The sequence below is a fragment of the Petromyzon marinus genome, chromosome 83 (assembly GCF_048934315.1).
Source record: "Petromyzon marinus isolate PM22_M1 ecotype Great Lakes invasive population chromosome 83, UKy_Petmar_22M1.pri1.0, whole genome shotgun sequence".
Classification (NCBI taxonomy): Eukaryota; Metazoa; Chordata; class Hyperoartia; order Petromyzontiformes; family Petromyzontidae; genus Petromyzon; species Petromyzon marinus.
This window is the reverse complement of record NC_133748.1, coordinates 5,718,127-5,738,594: the sequence shown is the minus strand read 5'-3', so window position 1 is coordinate 5,738,594 and position 20,468 is coordinate 5,718,127. Positions and strand designations below refer to the sequence as shown.

The window sequence follows — 20,468 nt, the reverse complement described above, 5'->3', positions numbered from 1 at the left end:
TGGAGAACACGGGATCTGATTAATGAGGGATGAAGCCCACAGCTGTCCTTGTGAGTAAGCCTACACAATGAATAATGAATGTTGGAGTCAATGTGTAAACATGCTGCGTTCATTGTACCTGAACTTCAATGAACACAAGAGCAGCAAGTTCTTCGCCTTTATCATTATTCTTTCTATAAGTAGTGCCTGTGAAATAAATGCCGTAAAATTAAGTTACAAACGATTCACTTAATACTTCATATGGTTGATAATTTCCTTCTGGTAGCAGAGCAAAACATTCAATTATTGGAACCCATATTCAATTCAAAGTGGTCATTTATACTACGAACATTTTAATACTGTTTTGAAAATGTCACAAATAAGTGGCTGCAGTGTTGCCGAATGAAAAGTAGTATTGAACGTTAGTGTCCAATCAGAAGTAATCAGTAGAAAACAACTAAAATAGAAGTGTAGCAGAGTCCTGTGAAACTGCAGACCAAGAAAGCAGCAAAGTCGTTCCCCACATTGTGCTGATGGACGCTAATCAGTGTCCCGGTGTTAAAAAGCATTTTTAGTGTCTCCACCACAAATTGATTTTCTCCCGTTCCCTTGCCGTTTCCACTCGACTCCTCAGCAATGATCTACGTTCATCATTCCCTGTAGTAGCCTTCTGGCTTATCTCTACACCTGCCACTGCTGAACAGTTCTTCCGAATATGATATTCCTTGTATCTTCCTAAACAAATATTAATCTCACGTTATTGCAAGCATCATATAACCATCTTCTTTTCTACCGCAATTCCATGATCTCTTAGTAAAGGACAAGTAATAAATATAACCTCATATAATAGGTCTAACCGGTTTATCTGAGCAAATGTGTAAAGGGGTTTTTTTAAAGAACAAAGCCTGTTGAAAAATATGGATTTGGGAACCTCTAACATGTTGTCAAAGGTAGGAAAATTTTCGATGGCCACCAAAAATCTCAGCTCATAGTCAACAAACATAGCTGTCCATAAAAATAATTTTGGGTTAGATTGATATAAATGTTTCGTTAAACCCGACACCTGACACAGCCAATTAGCAAGGTTTGTTAAGTTCACAAAATATGCCAATTAGTTACTAATTCAGCACACTGCTGTGTTGGACCTTAAACCCACAATATTTACAATTTGAATATGACGTTTCGCTGGTGATTACAACCAGCTTTGTCAGGTGATCATCAAAAATTGTGAAGAAGTCTTCCTGTTTCAGTCGTAAAGAGAGTAAATGTGAAGCCATCATTGTGAGCATATCAGGTGCCAAGACTATAGGGGGTTTAATGTAGTAATATAAATTACAATGGATCATGTTAACCTGAGAATATGCATTACCAATTATTAGTTGGGTTATTCACAGGTAACATAGTGGAATGAGTTTATGTTCACGTTGTTGTCCCTCCCCGAAACCTATGATTAGGATACATTAGATCTGAGATTATTCATATTGATCGGGAAAGCCTACGTGCTGCTAAAATGTTTATATTGAAGGTTAAGGCATTCATTTCCTATGAAAACAAATATTATTTATTGAAGAAAAATGTCCAAATATATTGGAGGCACAGACATTGTAATTCCGGAACACACATGGCATAGTGGCAGAACGATAGACAATTACAATTTTCATAATATCTGGATTTGCAAGTTAGTAACATTTTAAAGGAAACTTTTATGATGGAAACATTAGTCAAATTGTAATCTCATCTAATATTCTAGGCCTTATTAGATTCCTACAAGTCTCCAATACATGAAGTGCTCTCTCAGTTTGTATCTGATTCTTCATCAGATCCTGCATCATGTTACTATTTATACTTTCTCTTGTTCAACACTATCACTGAGCGTGTTTGGTAGAGGTGCGCTTGTCTATTAGAGTGATGAACAGTTCCCTCAAGGTGAGCTGCGATTAACTAGACGCTGATCAAGAGTTAACTGCATTTGTTTTGAAAGCGTTTAACATCGTAAAAATTCTGGTAATTTCATTGGCAGAGTATTGAGTGAGATTCATGTATTTTGATTTAAAGCTTTCGTGAATGCAGGGATTCATATTCTTGATTCTTTCAGTAAAGCCACGTAGAAGGGAAACAATAAAATAATAAAAATAATAAACAATACAATTCTCACGACGTTTCGACTGTAACACAAGCAATCATTTTGCTGTGGTTTTCACACCTGATGATGCTTGCTTGTGTTGCAGTCGAAACGTCGTGATAATTTTATTGTTTTATATTTTTATCATTTTATTGTTTTCCTTCTACGTGACTTTACCGAAAGGACCAAGAATATGAGATTCATGTCGTTGACTAAACTACTGATTGTGAATATGCACGCATTAAGAACTCAGAATTTGGAGTCTTGTTTTGTGGCACGAAATTGAGATTAATGTTGCAGTGGCTGCAAATATACAACAATTAAACTGATGCAAGATGGCTCATTAAGTTCTGGTCTCGCATAATGAGATAGTAAAGTACATGGGTATGGTGTATTTTAACAATCAAATATAGGGAACACCTTACTCTTTTGTGTCAAAATATGTATGGTGAGAAATGACTTAACAATTATCTTAGTATGTAACAGTTTGTCTCTGAATATCATTACTTAGAGCATGCACCTGGAAGATCTCAAGCGGTGTCGCCATGGTAGCATAAGAATACATTTTTATAGATTCATCCCGTTTTGGATATAATAATGGAACACTATACTTACCATAATGCTCCGATGTTTTTTTCAAAGTCAGCCATTTCCGTTTTTTCTTGAGTAGAAAGAGACTAAATGCAGACAGTACCAGTCCAAGGATAGACCCCAAAACTATAGCTGCTGCAGGTGCAGTGTAGTTTCCCAAAGGATGAGAAACAAACATCTGTCAAAACCAGAACATTTGAAGTCTAATCCACACCTGCTGATGACACATATCAGATCACATTATGTGTACATTTATTATTCGCACCATTCTTTTTTTGCAAGACTCTCATGAAGGAAGGTGCGGTGTTTCATAGACACTGTCTGCAATACGTTCTCAATAGGGAGCGAAGCTGCTATGTGGCTTCATGCACTTAACTCAATTGTGGGTACAGTAAACACTCACTATTCGCGAGTTCTGAATCCGTGGGTTTCGCGAGTAACTAAATGTATAATGACAATAAAGCCTGCATGCGGTGTGAGTGGACTATTGGCCATGGGAGATAATGACAGGGGAATCAGCCTACAGTGTGAATGCACTGGCGGCCACGGGAGGTAATGACAGGGGTATCAGTTGAGTGTGAAGGGACTGGTGGCTACGGGAATGATTGAGAAGGGAGCATGGTCAGGTCACGAAAGAGGACAGTAGAGTCTGCTGTGGAGCTAGCATCCAGAGTGAGCGAGAATGATCGAGAAGGGGGGCGTGGCCTCGGTTTGTATATAAAGGAGATGCTCAGGAGACTCGGGGCTGTTGCCTGATGTCAAGTGAACGTGTCTTGAATAAAGTCCCATCTCAAGAGAAGTGTGCCAAGTCGTCATTACAAATGTGTAATGGGTTCAACTGAGTCGCAGATGTAGACTTTGGAGGCAATACATTTATTTAGTTCCAACACATGGGATAACTTCCCCTTAACAGAATAACAACCTTATGTGGTGACCACCTGGCTAACTACACTCATGATTACGTAACTGCTACTATGGACCAGGACCAACGACTTCGGCCCGGGTCCACGTGTTGGAGACTCGTTGGATGGAGATTGTAGATGAAGGGTTTTTTTCCTGGATGAACAACAACCCTGATCCCTCTTGGGACCCGGCTTATATTCTCTGTGTCATGGCCAGTTTCGCCCTTGGCCACGTCCACCTTCCAGAATTATTGGGAGGTTCTGGGTCCCAACCACGTGACCCCCCCCTAGGCCCCTCTTGGGGCCCCTCTGTCAACTTAGCTGGTCACGTGTCCTCCGGGGTCAACCAAAATGCTATGGCCTCACACAACCCTATCCTTCAGTCGGCACCCACACACCCTATCCTGCAGGGTTGGCATTGCACTTAAAGCGTGGTGCCATCCAGGGCTCTTATGCAGCACACACCGTGCTCCTCTAGGGCCGGTACTGCACCCACAGCATTGAGACATCCAGTAATGTCACTACAAATGTATGCTAATTCCCTATTCGTGACCCACTGGACTTCAGTATTTGCGAGTGTACATGGTGCCAGACCACCAATACCTCCTCGGCTACCCACTTAGTCCTCAAGTCATGCAGTGATCCCACTAGGAACTCGCTATTGTGCAGGTTTACTTTATACTTACAATCCACTCGTTTATACATTTAGGTATGAACAAGTCGACTGAGTTGCATAAAATTCAGGAAAGTGTTGTGGCTCGTGTTCTCCAAAATGATAACTGTGCATTGCTATCAAACACCTGCATCTACTGAGTCAACCTCCTAAGCTCATCAACATCACCACCACCCTCCATCAGAGTAAAATCATCATCCAAGGTAGTTACAAAAAACACATGGTTGTTTATAACTATTTTTTTTCCAGGTAAGGCCCACTTGTCAGATATGACTTGGCCACAAATGATAGCTCAATGGAGTGGCTTATCGAGGGGTAATTTAACGCATCCAAATCATCTAAATGCATGTTTCTAAATGTGGAGGTGAAAAACCTGAGTACCCAGAGAAAAATCCATCTGACCACGGGGAGAACATCCAAACTCCAAATATACAGGTGTCTGGGTTGGGATCGAACCCCCGACCTTACGTATACCAGGCAAGGAACCACTGGGGTGACCACTCGTACAATGAACGTCACCCCATTTTTCCGATTGGAACTAGGTTTCTGCATGAGCGAATTCTGCAATCGGGTGCATTTTCAAGAACAAATCCCTCGTGAATAGAGAGAGGGTTTTTTCTGTGTACCTCAAATTTTGCGTAATTGGAAGCCAACACACTTGGCACACTCTTTTAGGAACAATATCACGGATCTCTAATGTTCAGTGTGAACAATATGCAATGTAGTATTTATGGATAATATACCCATAATATTAATTAATGTGGTTGCTGGATTCGAACCCTGAACTTCTGCAACGACGCATTACCACTTAGCCATTCAAATTAAGATTGACGTGAGTTGGTGAGGAGAGGCGGTGATGTCATGAGACGTCGGGGTGGTGAGTAGAAGGGTTTATGACGCCACGCGGGATTTGGGTGCAGCAGGGAGAGGGGGTGAATAATTGTCATTTCTTTTCCGGATACAGTTTAACAGAGATAAAAATCTATATTTCTGTATGAAATAATCAGTTTACGAAATCATCAGAGTCTGTACATATTTGCCATCTTCTTACCATAGACATTCTGCGGGTTCCTAATAGTTAAATAATAGCAATGCTCACCTGATTTAAATAAGGCATTCAATACCCAGCGTATGCCTGAGGTCGCTGCATTTTGGTTCCACTGATTCTGCTACTGATAGTGATAAAGACGATGCTAGGTATGATGATGATGCTGTCTCAAAGTTGTGAGTTGTAAATGAAACGTGCACAATGAATCCTGTTTTGGATTTCACCTTTCAAGAAAGATTATTTTACAGTTACTCTTGGTCATATTCACATTCAAACACGAGTCTGTATTTTGCCTTCATTCCTATGCAGCGAGCGTCTGCTATTTCAGTTACCAGACTGTTGTTGCTTTGACTGTCAAGATAACAAATCAACGTCTCTACTGCATAACTGATGGCACCGGTTACAGTGGCTGGTTAGCTCACCTGTGTGTTGATTTTCATGGAGACAAATCCCTGAGCCAGGGTCTCTCTTGAGCCCCTGAATGCACTGACACACGGTGTCCTGGGCCACGGAGCAGGTGTGAGCCACCTCCTCATCTGCAATGAGAAGCATCACATCAAACCACTAACCTCTCCATTCAAACCAAAGTCAATTTAATAGTTTTGTTTTTGCATCATCAGTCACTGAATGAGAGAAAACAATGGTTGCCAGTTTGCTGCACATATAGAAATATCTATAACAATAAGCATACCATTTAAGACTGGGAAAGAAAAGTAACCACTGCTGTGTAAGGTTAGCACACTGAACTTGTAAGCCAGAGGTCACTGGTTACATTAATAATTATCATTGTGTAATTAGAGAGCGCCATCTAGGAGGTTACAAGGGGTTCCTGCATGGCCACCGCTGGGTAACCAGTATCCAATCCTAAGCGGGGATTCCATCTGGGCCAAAGGTAACGGGCAGAGTTGGAGAGAATAAACGGGAACCATTGGGAGGGTTCCACGAGGGGGCGTGGCTGAAGGTGGAGCTTAGCTCCGCCAAGAGGGATATAAGCGGAGGCAGGAGAGGACTCGGGGTCGGTGTGGGAAGCGTCGGGTCAGGACTGCATCGCTGCTCAACCTCTCCTCGCCGACGACCATGTGGCGAACTCCCAGCGAAGCAGCCTCTCCTCCCGGCACGCCGACAGCCAGCGGCAGTATCGGAGAGAGAGGGAGGCGTGCCACGACGGTGGACATAGAACGGCTCGTCAACGGCAGTAGAGAGAGAAAGGGAAAGGAGAGAGGAAGAGAGAGTGGAGATGTGCAGAGATTCTATAAATAAAAAGACGCCAATCAACAGTTGTCGTGATAGTGGTTTATTACAAATGTAAAAACAAAATGCCTCTGTCCACCCCGCACAATGCCATGTATCGTGAGACATCAATATATTCTCACATTGACTATTCAACTTAAGAAAAATTACTTATTAAAAATACAAAACGTAAAATAGTTAAACTGATAGGCTGGTGTTTCATGCCAACACCCTTGGAGTTACCATTGAGAGATGGAATACCTCTTCCAAGACGTCTGGGCAGTGTGGCAGTCGGCCAAATACCCTCTAGAGGGGCTGTCGTGGGCAATAACAAAATAGTATGCTAACCTCTTCCAAGATAGCTGGTCTTCTTGGAAGAGTAGGCCACATATCTGGTAATTAATTGCTAAAATAGTTACCAGTTTTGATTTGACAACCCTTGGCGGAATGCAGACGACTGTGATTTGACCATTTTCAGAGGTTATATTCATGTTATCCAATATGTACCTGAGAAAACATCCAAGAAATATAGTCCTCTTTGTCCCCTGTTGAGGTTGTTTGTTCATACTTCACCACACAGAGCAGGTTGTAAAGGTGAGGAACATAGATGTAGGAAAATACTACAGAAAATAATACAGTCCAATTGATTTTGCTGCACTCCTCAGTACGTAGCCCTGTAGCGGTCTATATCACGAGTTCTATGCATGGTTGACCCCCACTTAAGCACTTTCCAGCCTGAAACTTGTTTAGCTTCTGGTATCTGATGAGATCAGTTACATACCCGAGAATGTGTCATTGGCAGGACATTATTAATTGCTACAGATTCACAAACCAGGATATCAGCACTGCTGGTATCTTGGTCTGTTTGATATCCTGTTTTGTTTCTTCACTGTACACCCCAAATATAACTTATCTGCCTTATTACAAGATGCTGATGGCACTATTGGAGTATGATGCATACAAAGAGATACATCTCAAAAACACACAATGCAGATATGGCAGTAACCTACTTGCTGTGCTGTCATTTACCTTGTCCGCAACTGCTGCACGGTGCACACTTCTCCTCATGGTTGACTCTGCTCATGAAGCTGCCCTCAGGGCATAGATCACACGCGGCTCTCCTTTTATTAGCTGCACAGTCGAACATCTTGTATGTCCCTGGAGGACAACGCAGCGTGAGCAGGCCAAGACAAAATACTTCACTTTTGTATTGGTGCTGGACTAAACGTCCAAGCAGGAACTGATTCTTTGGGAGACAGAGTGGACAAACTTTAAGCACGCGCCTTTTAGGAACAATGCATCAACTCGATGCATATTGTTGTTTTTTTATTTATTACAAATTAACCCGTCTTGTGGGGCCACTGGAATGGCACTACCAATTGGAGTTCCTTCACACATCTGTAGTGCGTCAACCTGGCCACCAAACAGGCACCTGAGTGCCATGCTTTTTGTTTCACACAGCAGTAGGGGTAGGGCAACGGTTCTCAACCTGTCTGCAAAGTCATGAAAAGTTCTCCACGGACTTCTGCTGTTTTCAATGTTATCGTGACAATCGAATGTCAAGGGGAGGGAAGTGTTATGACCCTGGATGGCCACGTCTGTGTTGCTTTACCTGCAGGGCACAGCTCACAACAGATGCCTCGTTGTGATTTGTAGAATCCATCACCGCACTCCTTGGCAAGAGACAATTTGTGCAGTAAAGAGATCTGCAGAACGGATCCATACAGAATGATTGGGCAATCAGGCGGAGGAACTGAACAGCAATACGATCCAGCTAAATGAATCATAAATATGCGCCGTCTGCTTCACTCATATTAAAGATGCCCTGACATTCGCACCTTCAATTAGCACGGTTGGATGCGTAGGGTGTAAAAGAAGTTCAACCAACATACGTAATTTGAAAGGAGCCGGCCATTGTATGACGTGCCACAATCTAAACTTGCCAAATGTAAATTACCTGCTATACTCAATTGAGGAAAGCACCAATCATTGCCCCCGACTGACAAACTAATGCCCATTTGTAGGCCAGGTGCTGAGTTACCTTGTGATGTGTTTATGTTGCCTATAATTTGCACTCCTGTCATGTTTTTCTATATCTTGCAATTTCACGCCTGTCCTTGTCACGGCTGGTGGAAGGGCCTCAACTACTGGGAGCTCCAGGGGGTATTTGTCGACTCTTCCATGCTCACCAAACGTCTTGGAAGAGTTAGGGGAATTCCCAATTCAACCCATCACATCATCTTATCCTATCAAGGATGTGTATATATCGTCTTATGAATAACTTGAGACCTGACGATCAGACTTAACTGCGATGAACTCATTTACACTGCTGGGTGGACAGAGGTGGTGGTGTAGATTTAAATTGAGCCACAGACCACTGTATGGAATGTTCAGTGTGCTCACGACTACACCATGACAGCCCCCTTAATTTATCAGTTAAAAAAGTACAAATCTTCGTGCCCTTGACATTTATATATTTGTTGCAAAGTGACAATCAGTTATTTTATGTTTTAGCAGTTACCAGGAATGCAACAAATACCCTAATTTCCCTCACAAATTCAGCAAATATATTAAGATTCATCAGCCTGTTGGCTCTTCAGACAAATTATATCCATTTAAAGCTTTCGTGACTGCAAGGATTCATCTTCTTTGGTTCTTTCAGTAAAGTCACGTAGAATGAGAATAAAATAATAAGATAAAAAATAAAATTCTCACGACGTTTTGGCCACAATACAAGTGGCCTTCTTCAGGTGAAAGGAGCAAACCCATTGTAGCTGTGTCGTCCCGACAGGTTTGCTCCTTTCACTTGAAGAAGGCCACTTGTGTTGTGGCCGAAACGTCGTGAGAATTTTATTGTTTTATTTTATTATTTTATTCTCATTCTACGTGACTTTACCGAAAGAACCAAAGAAGATAAATTCTATCCAGTTGTATTTGTTAAAGCAAGAACACTGTGGAGCGGTTTTGAACTTCTAGTTAACATCATCAGGCAGGCTTTTTAACAAATGGAGCAATATACTACATATAAACTATTGGGCCCTGGTCAACACAATAACTAATGAAGTGTATACCCTCATCATGAATTGGCATGAAACATTAAAGATAAACGCAACAACACACAAAGCTACAATCTCTTTTCACATAGATGTAAAACTATTGTAACGATTTAGTCTATTGGCCTATTGGCTTTCCATACCAAGTATGATTGGTGGATTACACAGAGATTGTTGTGTGCAGAGAGACAAACTTGCTGGGCTCTGAGGAGCCACATTATTTTCTGACCACTGAACATTGCACTCATGCAGCATTGTCTAGATCCACTGCCTGCTGAGACTCTCATCCATGCCGTTATTCTTGCTTGGACTACTGTGACTCATTCTTCCATGGTCCAGGTTACAGATGATTCAGAATTATTCTCTAAAGCTCCTCAACCATAGACACAAAGGTGGTCGCATCACTCCAATACTGCATTCTCTCCACTGGCTTTCTGCCAAATCTCAGATTCGCTGAAATATTGCAGTGACTGTTATTCTATTCGTCATGATCTTGCCCCTGTCTCTTACCTCTCCCCTCTCATCTCACTATGTTCATCACCACGCACTCTCCTACTCGTCCCCTCTCATCTCACTATTTCCCCCCTCCATGCAGTCTCCTACCTCCCATCAAACCACTCTCCTACCTCTGCACGCCCATCTCTCTTCCTGAAGTTCACAAACTTAAAACTGAACGTATAATTTACTGTCTTGCCATATGGTACAAGAACAAGCCAATAGGTATTACATCTCAGTAGACCGTCTCCTAGATGTGCATCAGCTCTCTCTATATTAGCCTAATTAAAATCAGTTATTTTTCCATTAGCACTAACTGAATGAATAAAAAAGTTACTGGATTACCAAACGCATAAATGTCTTGAAAAATAATCAAAACAGTTTTACTTTTATAGCCGAAAATTGAAGGAGCTAACGTAGTGTAGTGGAAACTTATTGGCCATTCACAGGCGGCTGTGTGGTGCCATTAATTTTTAATAAAATGCAATCAACTCTCAATTGCAATGTACAACGCGTTGATAGGGTAGTGGTGCGACAAGTCGATGTAGGGTGGGGATGGAGACATTTTGGGGACCGTATGGGAGGTCAGTGGTGCTGTGGTGGTGAGTGTATGTGACTGGTGGGGTGTGGAAGAGGGTGTTGCTGTATGCTGATGAGTGATGGGGTTTAGAGGTGATTGGTGCTGTGTGGAAGGGAGTGGTCATGTATGGAGGTGAGTTGAAAACCTGGTTTAGTCACAGTTCAGCCTATATTTGTCTCTATGCGAGTCGGTGCCTCTGATTAAGTCGTTGGTGACAGGGCTTGAGTATCCGGTTTAACCTCAGGTGGCTGAAACCTTGATATGAACCCAGGACCTCAGCGACACGTGAACCCTTTAACTGACAAATGACTGAGACAATGTGAGTGGTCGTCCTCACCATGAGGAGAAGTTTTACTCCCATCGTGAGCCCCGTTGGGTTTCTCCGCGAGGTCATGATACTCCGCTCTCCACGCCGCAGATGCTCAAACTCCTCCATCGCTTGTCCAGCTCGTGTCCAGCTCAAAACGTGAATCCAGACAGTGCGACCTTAATTTACCGGCCTCGACGTTTTGCTGCATTCTTTGCAAGCATCTGTTGAAAATAAAATCACTCTGGATTATTACTTCGAATTATTGGATCAGGTCAAGACAATGCTTGATGGTGGTTGCAAATTAAGTAGTATCAAATGATTGTGTTGTTGAGCACACGCCCAATATCCCAATAGGTTGCCAACAATACCATAGTGAGACTGTAATTTGTTGATAACTAAAGGGGGATAAACCATGCCTCCTCAGTCAAGGATTCATGGTTGGGTAGCAGAACGCCCAATAAAATAATGAAAAAGAGTAATAGAAGGAAAGTTCATCCGATGAGGCGACAGTAGATCATTGGCAAGTCTATAGGTACATAGAATCAAGTCTAGATTTGAAGCTTTCGTGACTGCAAGGATCCATACTCTTTGGTTCTATTCGGTAAAGTCACGTGACTTTACCGAATAGAAACAAAGAGTATGGAATCAAGTAGTCAGAGGGCCCAGATGAATGGGCTAGCAAAGACTCAATGCTCGTAATGATGGTTAATATATTTCAAAATTACATTGTGAACACGACGTAACAGATGTTTCATCTATGGTCATGACATCTGCCTTGAGTGGGCCGTTGAGTGAGTGTGACCTGCAGTGTGGTGATTGAAGAGAGAACGGATGAGACAACAGGGGCATTCTGGTAGACCGAGACCTCAACATGGATGAAGGATCGATGAGTGAAGTTCACGGGAATACTAAAAATGATAGTGGTAGCGATAGAAGAGTGATAAGGAGGTGACTGACGAGTGAAGCAGGAACTGAGAGCTCCAACCCAAATGTGACAATTCCAAATTTGGCCGAATTTGCACTTTGTACAGTAATCATTGTTTCCAATATAAAAAAAGAATGTGGCACGGAAAAGAAAGGCTTTGTTGCCTCGTATATGAGTATGTTGAACTTGTTTTGCATCGTATGTAGCCAACCGTGCTCAATCAGAAGTAGGATTGTTGTGTCAACCATATTAGTGGATATGAATATTATTATTCTTAGCTCTTTCGGTAAAGTCACGTTGAAGGGAAACAATAAAATAATAAAATATATATTATTGTTAAACATGATGGATGGGACTGTAATTTCTGGAGTTGCGAGTATTGCATTATATCATTGACTTTACTTGATATTATTCATAATAAAGGTTTTTGGGTTAGATCGCGTTTATTTATAAATGTGTCGCAACCCTCCACCACCCGAAATGGCCAATCAGCAAAAAAAGTGTCACGTTGACAAAAGACAAATAATTCACTACTTCTGCCCACCGGTGTGTTGAAGAGTTAATCCACATTTACAGTTTGAGTACGACGTTTCGCTGGTAAATACATCCAGCGTCATCGGGCAATTCGCCAGAATGGTAAAGCCCTCGCTTGCTCCCGGTTTTATATAGAGCAGCAGGGTGATGTCATAACTTAACTCATCTCAGGTGCAGTGATTAGAGGCGGAGGGGGGGGGTATTGTAATTATATAATCGATTAGTAATCAGTCATTGGTTATGATTAGTAATGAGTTGTAGATTAGTAATTCTTTAAATCAAAATGTAATGTGTATTATTTAATAATACGCTTCCAGGCCGCACTAAGCCGGTAGCTGTCAGAGCGATTAAAGTTATTCTTGTTCCTCTCAATTTCAATGGATTCTCTAATTAGTCTTTGCCAGTAATAATTAGTTTTACACACCACTGCAACATTGTCAAAATCAATTGAGTGTCCTTGTTGACAAGCATGTTCTGCCACTGCCGACAATTGTGTTTGAGATAATTTAATATTTCTCTGATGTTCTTTTAGTCTTACGCTGATGTTACGTCCCGTCTGCCCAATGTAGCAGCTGCCACATGAACAATTAATCCGATATACACCTTCTGTTGATAGTTTAGGTAATGCGTCTTTAGTGCAAGATACTAGTTTTTTTAATTTTGTGTACTGTACCAAATCTTACTGTAATGTTCTGCTTTTGCAAAACACGGGCTAATTTGTCAGTTACTCCTGAGATATATGGAATTTTTATTGTTTTAACAATCTGGTCGCTTTCAGCAGTATTGCTTTGCGATCGTGATTTGGCATTCAGTGCTATGTTAATTTGAGCATTATTGTAGCCATTCTGTCGTAGTGCGTCTTTAACGTGTTTAATCTCTCTCACTAGACTCTCACCATCTGACACTGTTTTAGCCCGATGTATGAGCGTCTTGATAAGAGAGGATTTCTGAGCTGGATGATGATGTGATTCTGCATTCAGATAGGCATCAGTGTGCGTTTGCTTTCTGTAAACGCTGTGTGTTATTTTACCGTTTAGGCCATGTCCAAGCAAAATATCTAGGAATGGGAGTGTGTTATTCACCTCCATTTCCATGGTGAACTGGATGGCCGGGTTTTGTGCATTGAGATGATTTAGAAAATCATTAAGTGTATCTTTACCATGTGGCCAGACAACCAAAGTGTCATCCACATACCTAAACCAAAAGGATGGTTTTAATGTGCTCGAGGCAAGTGCTCTTATTTCAAAGTTTTCCATGTACAAATTTGCTATAGCAGGGGATAAAGGAGAACCCATTGCTGCTCCTTCCTTTTGTTTAAAGAAATCTCCTCTCCATAAGAAGTAAGTGTTATTTAAACAATGGCCAGCAAGTTTCGGAATATCTTTTGGTAAACCGGTATTCTTTACTAGTGTATCAAGTAATTTAAGCGAGAATAGCAAAGTTCCAAAAGTAAATATTAGCTCTAACGAGGCAAAAGCCTTAAGAGAGCTGCGTGTAAATAAGGATATCCAAATCCTAGCAGCTGTTAAAGGCTGCACTACTGTAGTGATGTCACGAGCCGATTATGATAATAAAATTAGAAATTTACTAGAGGAAAGTACCTACATTAAAATTAAACGAGATCCAACTAATTCTTTAGAACGTAAGACCACTGCAATAATTGCAAATTCATTAATCCCTAAAAATGAGCAATACCTAATTAAGCCAAGGGCCTCAAAATCACCTAGACTCTATGGGCTACCAAAGATTCATAAAATCGGCATCCCATTACGACCCATAGTCAGTACAATTGGCTCTGCCACATATCAATTAGCAAAATATATAACCAAACAAATACAGCCCTACATCGGTAAGACATCTTCATTCATAAAAAAACTCAAAACATCTTGTGAATGTGATTAAAGATTTTAAACTTACTCCTGATGATATTCTGGTAAGTTTTGATGTGATTTCTCTATTCACTAAGGTTCCAGTGGACGAATCGCTTAAATTACTTGATACACTAGTAAAGAATACCGGTTTACCAAAATATATTCCGAAACTTGCTGGCCATTGTTTAAATAACACTTACTTCTTATGGAGAGGAGATTTCTTTAAACAAAAGGAAGGAGCAGCAATGGGTTCTCCTTTATCCCCTGCTATAGCAAATTTGTACATGGAAAACTTTGAAATAAGAGCACTTGCCTCGAGCACATTAAAACCATCCTTTTGGTTTAGGTATGTGGATGACACTTTGGTTGTCTGGCCACATGGTAAAGATACACTTAATGATTTTCTAAATCATCTCAATGCACAAAACCCGGCCATCCAGTTCACCATGGAAATGGAGGTGAATAACACACTCCCATTCCTAGATATTTTGCTTGGACATGGCCTAAACGGTAAAATAACACACAGCGTTTACAGAAAGCAAACACACACTGATGCCTATCTGAATGCAGAATCACATCATCATCCAGCTCAGAAATCCTCTCTTATCAAGACGCTCATACATCGGGCTAAAACAGTGTCAGATGGTGAGAGTCTAGTGAGAGAGATTAAACACGTTAAAGACGCACTACGACAGAATGGCTACAATAATGCTCAAATTAACATAGCACTGAATGCCAAATCACGATCGCAAAGCAATACTGCTGAAAGCGACCAGATTGTTAAAACAATAAAAATTCCATATATCTCAGGAGTAACTGACAAATTAGCCCGTGTTTTGCAAAAGCAAAACATTACAGTAAGATTTGGTACAGTACACAAAATTAAAAAAACTAGTATCTTGCACTAAAGACGCATTACCTAAACTTTCAACAGAAGGTGTATATCGGATTAATTGTTCATGTGGCAGCTGCTACATTGGGCAGACGGGACGTAACATCAGCGTAAGACTAAAAGAACATCAGAGAAATATTAAATTATCTCAAACACAACTGTCGGCAGTGGCAGAACATGCTTGTCAACAAGGACACTCAATTGATTTTGACAATGTTGCAGTGGTGTGTAAAACTAATTATTACTGGCAAAGACTAATTAGAGAATCCATTGAAATTGAGAGGAACAAGAATAACTTTAATCGCTCTGACAGCTACCGGCTTAGTGCGGCCTGGAAGCGTATTATTAAATAATACACATTACATTTTGATTTAAAGAATTACTAATCTACAACTCATTACTAATCATAACCAATGACTGATTACTAATCGATTATATAATTGAAATACCCTCCCCCCTCCGCCTCTAATCACTGCACCTGATATGAGTTAAGTGATGACGTCACCCTGCTGCTCTATATAAAACCGGGAGCAAGCGAGGGCTTTACCATTCTGGCGAATTGCCCGATGACGCTGGTTGTATTTACCAGCGAAACGTCATACTCAAACTGTAAATGTGGATTAACTCTTCAACACACCGGTGGGCTGAAGTAGTGAATTATTTGTCTTTTGTAAACGTGACACTTTTTTTGCTGATTGGCCGTGTCGGGTGGTGGAGGGTTACGACACATTTATAAATAAACTTGATCTAACCCAAAAACCTTTATTATGAATAATATTGGTCGCGAAAGCCTAAGTGTTAAACTTTACTTGATATTGTTGCCATTTATATGAAACTAGCGGTAAGTACCCGGCGTTGCCCGGGCGAAAAAGGCAGACACACACATGGACTTACACACAGACATCGACACACACACACATATAAACCCATCGACTTACACGCACACACACACACATATGGACTCACACACACAGACATCGACTGAAGAGACACACTTTTAGTTACACACACAAATCGACTCACACACACACACGTAGACTTACACACATGGACTCACATACACACATACATAGACTGACACACACATTGACCTCCACACACATATGGACTTACAAAGACACACATATCGACTAAAAGACACATGGACTTACACACACACATGAACTGACACATACACATTGACTCACACACAGACACATGGATCTACACACACACATGGACGTACACAGACACATATCGACGCACACACATATGGACTGTCACACACACTACACCTTCTCTACTGCTGTACCACTACACCTTCTCTACTGCTGTAAAACTACACCTCCTCTGCTGTACCACTACACCTTCTCTACTGCTGTACCACTACACCTTCTCTACTGCTGTACCACCACATCTTCTCCACTGCTGTACCACTACACCTTCTCTACTGCTGTACCACTACACCTTCTCCACTGCTGTACCACTACATATTTCTCTACTGCTGTACCACTACACCGTCTCTACTGCTGTACCACTACACCTTCTCTACTGCTGTACCACTACACCTTCTCCACTGCTGTACCACTACACCTTCTCTACTGCTGTACCAATACACCTTCTCCACTGCTGTACCACTACACCTTCTCCACTGCTGTACCACTACACCTTCTCTACTGCTGTACCACTACACCTTCTCTACTGCTGTACCACTACACCTTCTCTACTGCTGTACCACTACACCTTCTCCACTGCTGTACCACTACACCTTCTCTACTGCCGTACCACCACACCTTCCCCACTGCTGTACCACTACACCTTCTCCACTGCTGTACCACTACACCTTCTCTACTGCTGTACCACTACACCTTCTCTCCTGCTATACCACTACACCTTCTCCACTGCTGTGTCACTTCACCTTCTCTACTGCTGTACCACTACACCTTCTCTACTGCTGTACCAGTACACTTTCTCTACTGCTGTACCACTACACCTTCTCTACTGCTGTACCACTACACCTTCTCTACTGCTGTACCACTACACCTTCTCTACTGCTGTACCACTACACCTTCTCTACTGCTGTACCACTACACCTTCTCCACTGCTGTACCACTACACCTTCTCTACTGCTGTACCACTACACCTTCTCTACTGCCGTACCACTACACCTTCTCTACTGCTGTACCACTACACCTTCTCCACTGCTGTACTACTACACCTTCTCTACTGCTGTACCAGTACACCTTCTCTACTGCTGTACCACTACACCTTCTCTACTGCTGTACCACTACACCTTCTCTACTGCTGTAACACTACACCTTCTCTACTGCTGTACCACTACACCTTCTCCACTGCTGTACCACTACACCTTCTCCACTGCTGTACCACTACACCTTCTCTACTGCCGTACCACCACACCTTCCCCACTGCTGTACCACTACACCTTCTCCACTGCTGTACCACTACACCTTCTCCACTGCTGTACCACTACACCTTCTCTACTGCTGTACCACTACACCTTCTCTCCTGCTATACCACTACACCTTCTCCACTGCTGTGTCACTTCACCTTCTCTACTGCTGTACCACTACACCTTCTCTACTGCTGTACCAGTACACTTTCTCTACTGCTGTACCACTACACCTTCTCTACTGCTGTACCACTACACCTTCTCTACTGCTGTACCACTACACCTTCTTTACTGCTGTACCACTACACCTTCTCCACTGCTGTACCACTACACCTTCTCTACTGCTGTACCACTACACCTTCTCTACTGCTGTACCACTACACCTTCTTTACTGCTGTACCACTACACCTTCTCCACTGCTGTACCACTACACCTTCTCTACTGCTGTACCACTACACCTTCTCTACTGCCGTACCACTACACCTTCTCTACTGCTGTACCACTACACCTTCTCCACTGCTGTACTACTACACCTTCTCTACTCCTGTACCACTACAGCTTCTGCACTGCTGTACCACAACACCTTCTCTACTGCTGTACCACTACACCTTCTACACTGCTGTACCTCTACACCTTCTCTACTGCTGCTGTACCACTACACCTCCACTGTGTAAACATCATCATTGGGATATAAAGACGGCCAAGCAGTGTCTGGCCACAGCACCCATTTATAGGTACGCATTAACATCACTTGCCCCAACAATACGTTAGGCTATACAGGGGATCTTTGTATTGTGTGTGTATGTGCAGGTGCGTGCACGCATTGTGTTTGCGTGTGTGCGTGTTACATTCCTGTCTGTGGAGGTTTTTGTTTATCAGGGGGAAACGAAACTTGTCTCACCACTTCCCTGCCATGTCCACACACGGGCAGAACAAGGTGAAACAAGGTGAACCATTTGGTTCTGAACTAAGACAATACAAATATTTCGCTTTACCGTAATTATATGCCCCTGCGTCTACTATCTCCGAATGTAAAACCCCCCACTGACCTCGCAGTGAAGTAAGGTCACATCACTCCCCACAGCGCACACGGCGTGAGGAAGTCCACATAGAGCAGGGGATTGACAAAAAGGATGCCACAAAACACATCCTTAATACACACACAGTACATTACCCTCTTCATATCTTACACCACATACACTTCTGTACCACTACACCTTCTCTACTGCTGTACCACTACACCTTCTCTACTGCTGTACCACTACACCTTCTACACTGCTGTACCACTACACGGTTTCTACTGCTGTACCACTACACCTTCTCTACTGCTGTACCAGTACACCTTCTCTACTGCTGTACCACTACACCTTCTCTACTGTTGTGCCACTACACCTTCTCTACTGCTGTACCACTACACCTTCTCCACTGCTGTGCAACTACAACTTCTCTACTGCTGTACCACTACACCTTCTCTACTGCTGTACCACTTCACCTTCTACACTGCTGTACCACTACACGGTCTCTACTGCTGTAACACTACACATTCTCTACTGCTGTACGACTAGACCTTCTCCATTGCTGTACCACTGCACCTTCTTCACAGCAGTATAAAATATATAGTTAAAATGCATATGCACGCATCCTTTATTCAACCCCTGAAATGTGCTTATACCCAAATAAATAACGTGCTGACCCATAAGAGGTTCATCTTCTTTGGTTCTTTCGTCGTGAGAATATTATTGTTATTTTATTTTATCAATTTATTATTTTATTCTCATTCTACGTGACTTTACCGAAAGAACCAAAGAAGATGAATCCTTACAGTCACGAAAGCTTTAAACCATAAGAGGTTTTTTTTGGTTAGATCGCATAAATATATAAATGTGTTCTTAAAACCCGCCACCACCTAACACAGCCAACTTGTAAGGGATGTCACGTAAACATGGCAATTCGTCAATAGTACCACACACCGGTGTGTTGGAGAGCCAAGCCACAACATTTACAATCTAAGTACAACGTTTCGCCAGTAATTACAACTATCTAATCTGAGTACTCCAGCACACCGGTGTGCTGTACTAGTGACGAATTGGCCACGTTTTGTTTCCGTGACAAACCTTACCAGTTGGATGTGTCGGGTGGTGGCATGTTTTAACGACACATTTATATATTTATGCCATCTAACCCCAAAAAACCTCTATTATTGATGTTGGTCGCGAAAGACTACGTGTTAAAACGTGCTGCCCCATGTCACTCCAACACGTGTCATGCTAAGAACATGAGACGTAACATTAACCATCACATGCCATGAGCGATCAACTGCTGGATGAAGACTTCCCAGAGCCATAACCATCTCTCACGTATCTGCGACGCGAGAATCCCAGTACCTGCACACGGATGATTTCATCGTTCCATCTCCTCTCAGACTTATTCTGTTCTTGGTTGCCTCACGTACTTTGGAGTTGTACGGCACTGCAACACTCAAGAGAGCCTCGCATTGCAAAACGCTGCTGCTGCTGTGTAGAGAGGCGTCGAGAAACGACTGACACTTCTCCCTTTCAACGGCCAAACCGGTTCTGTGGGATTTTTCCCCACATTTCATGAGGGTGTGGGCGAGTGCCGATGGGTTGTGTAAATATTACACAGGTTCTAGATTTGAAGCTTTCGTGACTGCAAGGATCCATACTCTTTGGTTCTATTCGGTAAAGTCACGTAGGTAAAAAATAAAACAACAAAAATCACGACGTTTCAGCCACAACACAAGTAGCCTTCTTCAGGTGAAGGAACAGAACTGTCGGGACGACAGAGCTTCAATGAACGCTGCTAAGATTCGTGGCGTCTTTTTAAGCTGGGTGAGAGAAGTGAGGCACTTTGATA

General features: G+C 42.2%; 1 protein-coding gene across 3 annotated transcripts; it reads right to left on the bottom strand.

The window, feature by feature from the left end:
- Positions 1 to 9: 9 nt before the first annotated feature.
- On the bottom strand, positions 10 to 20,132 carry LOC142907792 (uncharacterized). Of its 3 annotated transcripts, XM_076057593.1 has the most exons (8): positions 19,979 to 20,132; positions 18,644 to 18,668; positions 11,011 to 11,204; positions 8,158 to 8,251; positions 7,575 to 7,703; positions 5,738 to 5,851; positions 2,717 to 2,827; positions 10 to 186 (listed from the first exon to the last, which is right to left on the bottom strand). In XM_076057593.1, the coding sequence occupies exons 3-8, from the start codon at positions 11,107 to 11,109 to the stop codon at positions 110 to 112; spliced, it is 624 nt and encodes a 207-aa protein (XP_075913708.1). In that variant the 5' UTR covers positions 11,110 to 11,204; positions 18,644 to 18,668; positions 19,979 to 20,132; the 3' UTR covers positions 10 to 109. The 3 variants fall into 3 exon arrangements, with proteins under 3 accessions (XP_075913708.1, XP_075913710.1, XP_075913709.1); XM_076057595.1 differs by lacking the exon at positions 18,644 to 18,668; XM_076057594.1 differs by lacking the exon at positions 19,979 to 20,132 and having other exon boundaries at positions 18,644 to 18,726.
- Positions 20,133 to 20,468: the final 336 nt, after the last annotated feature.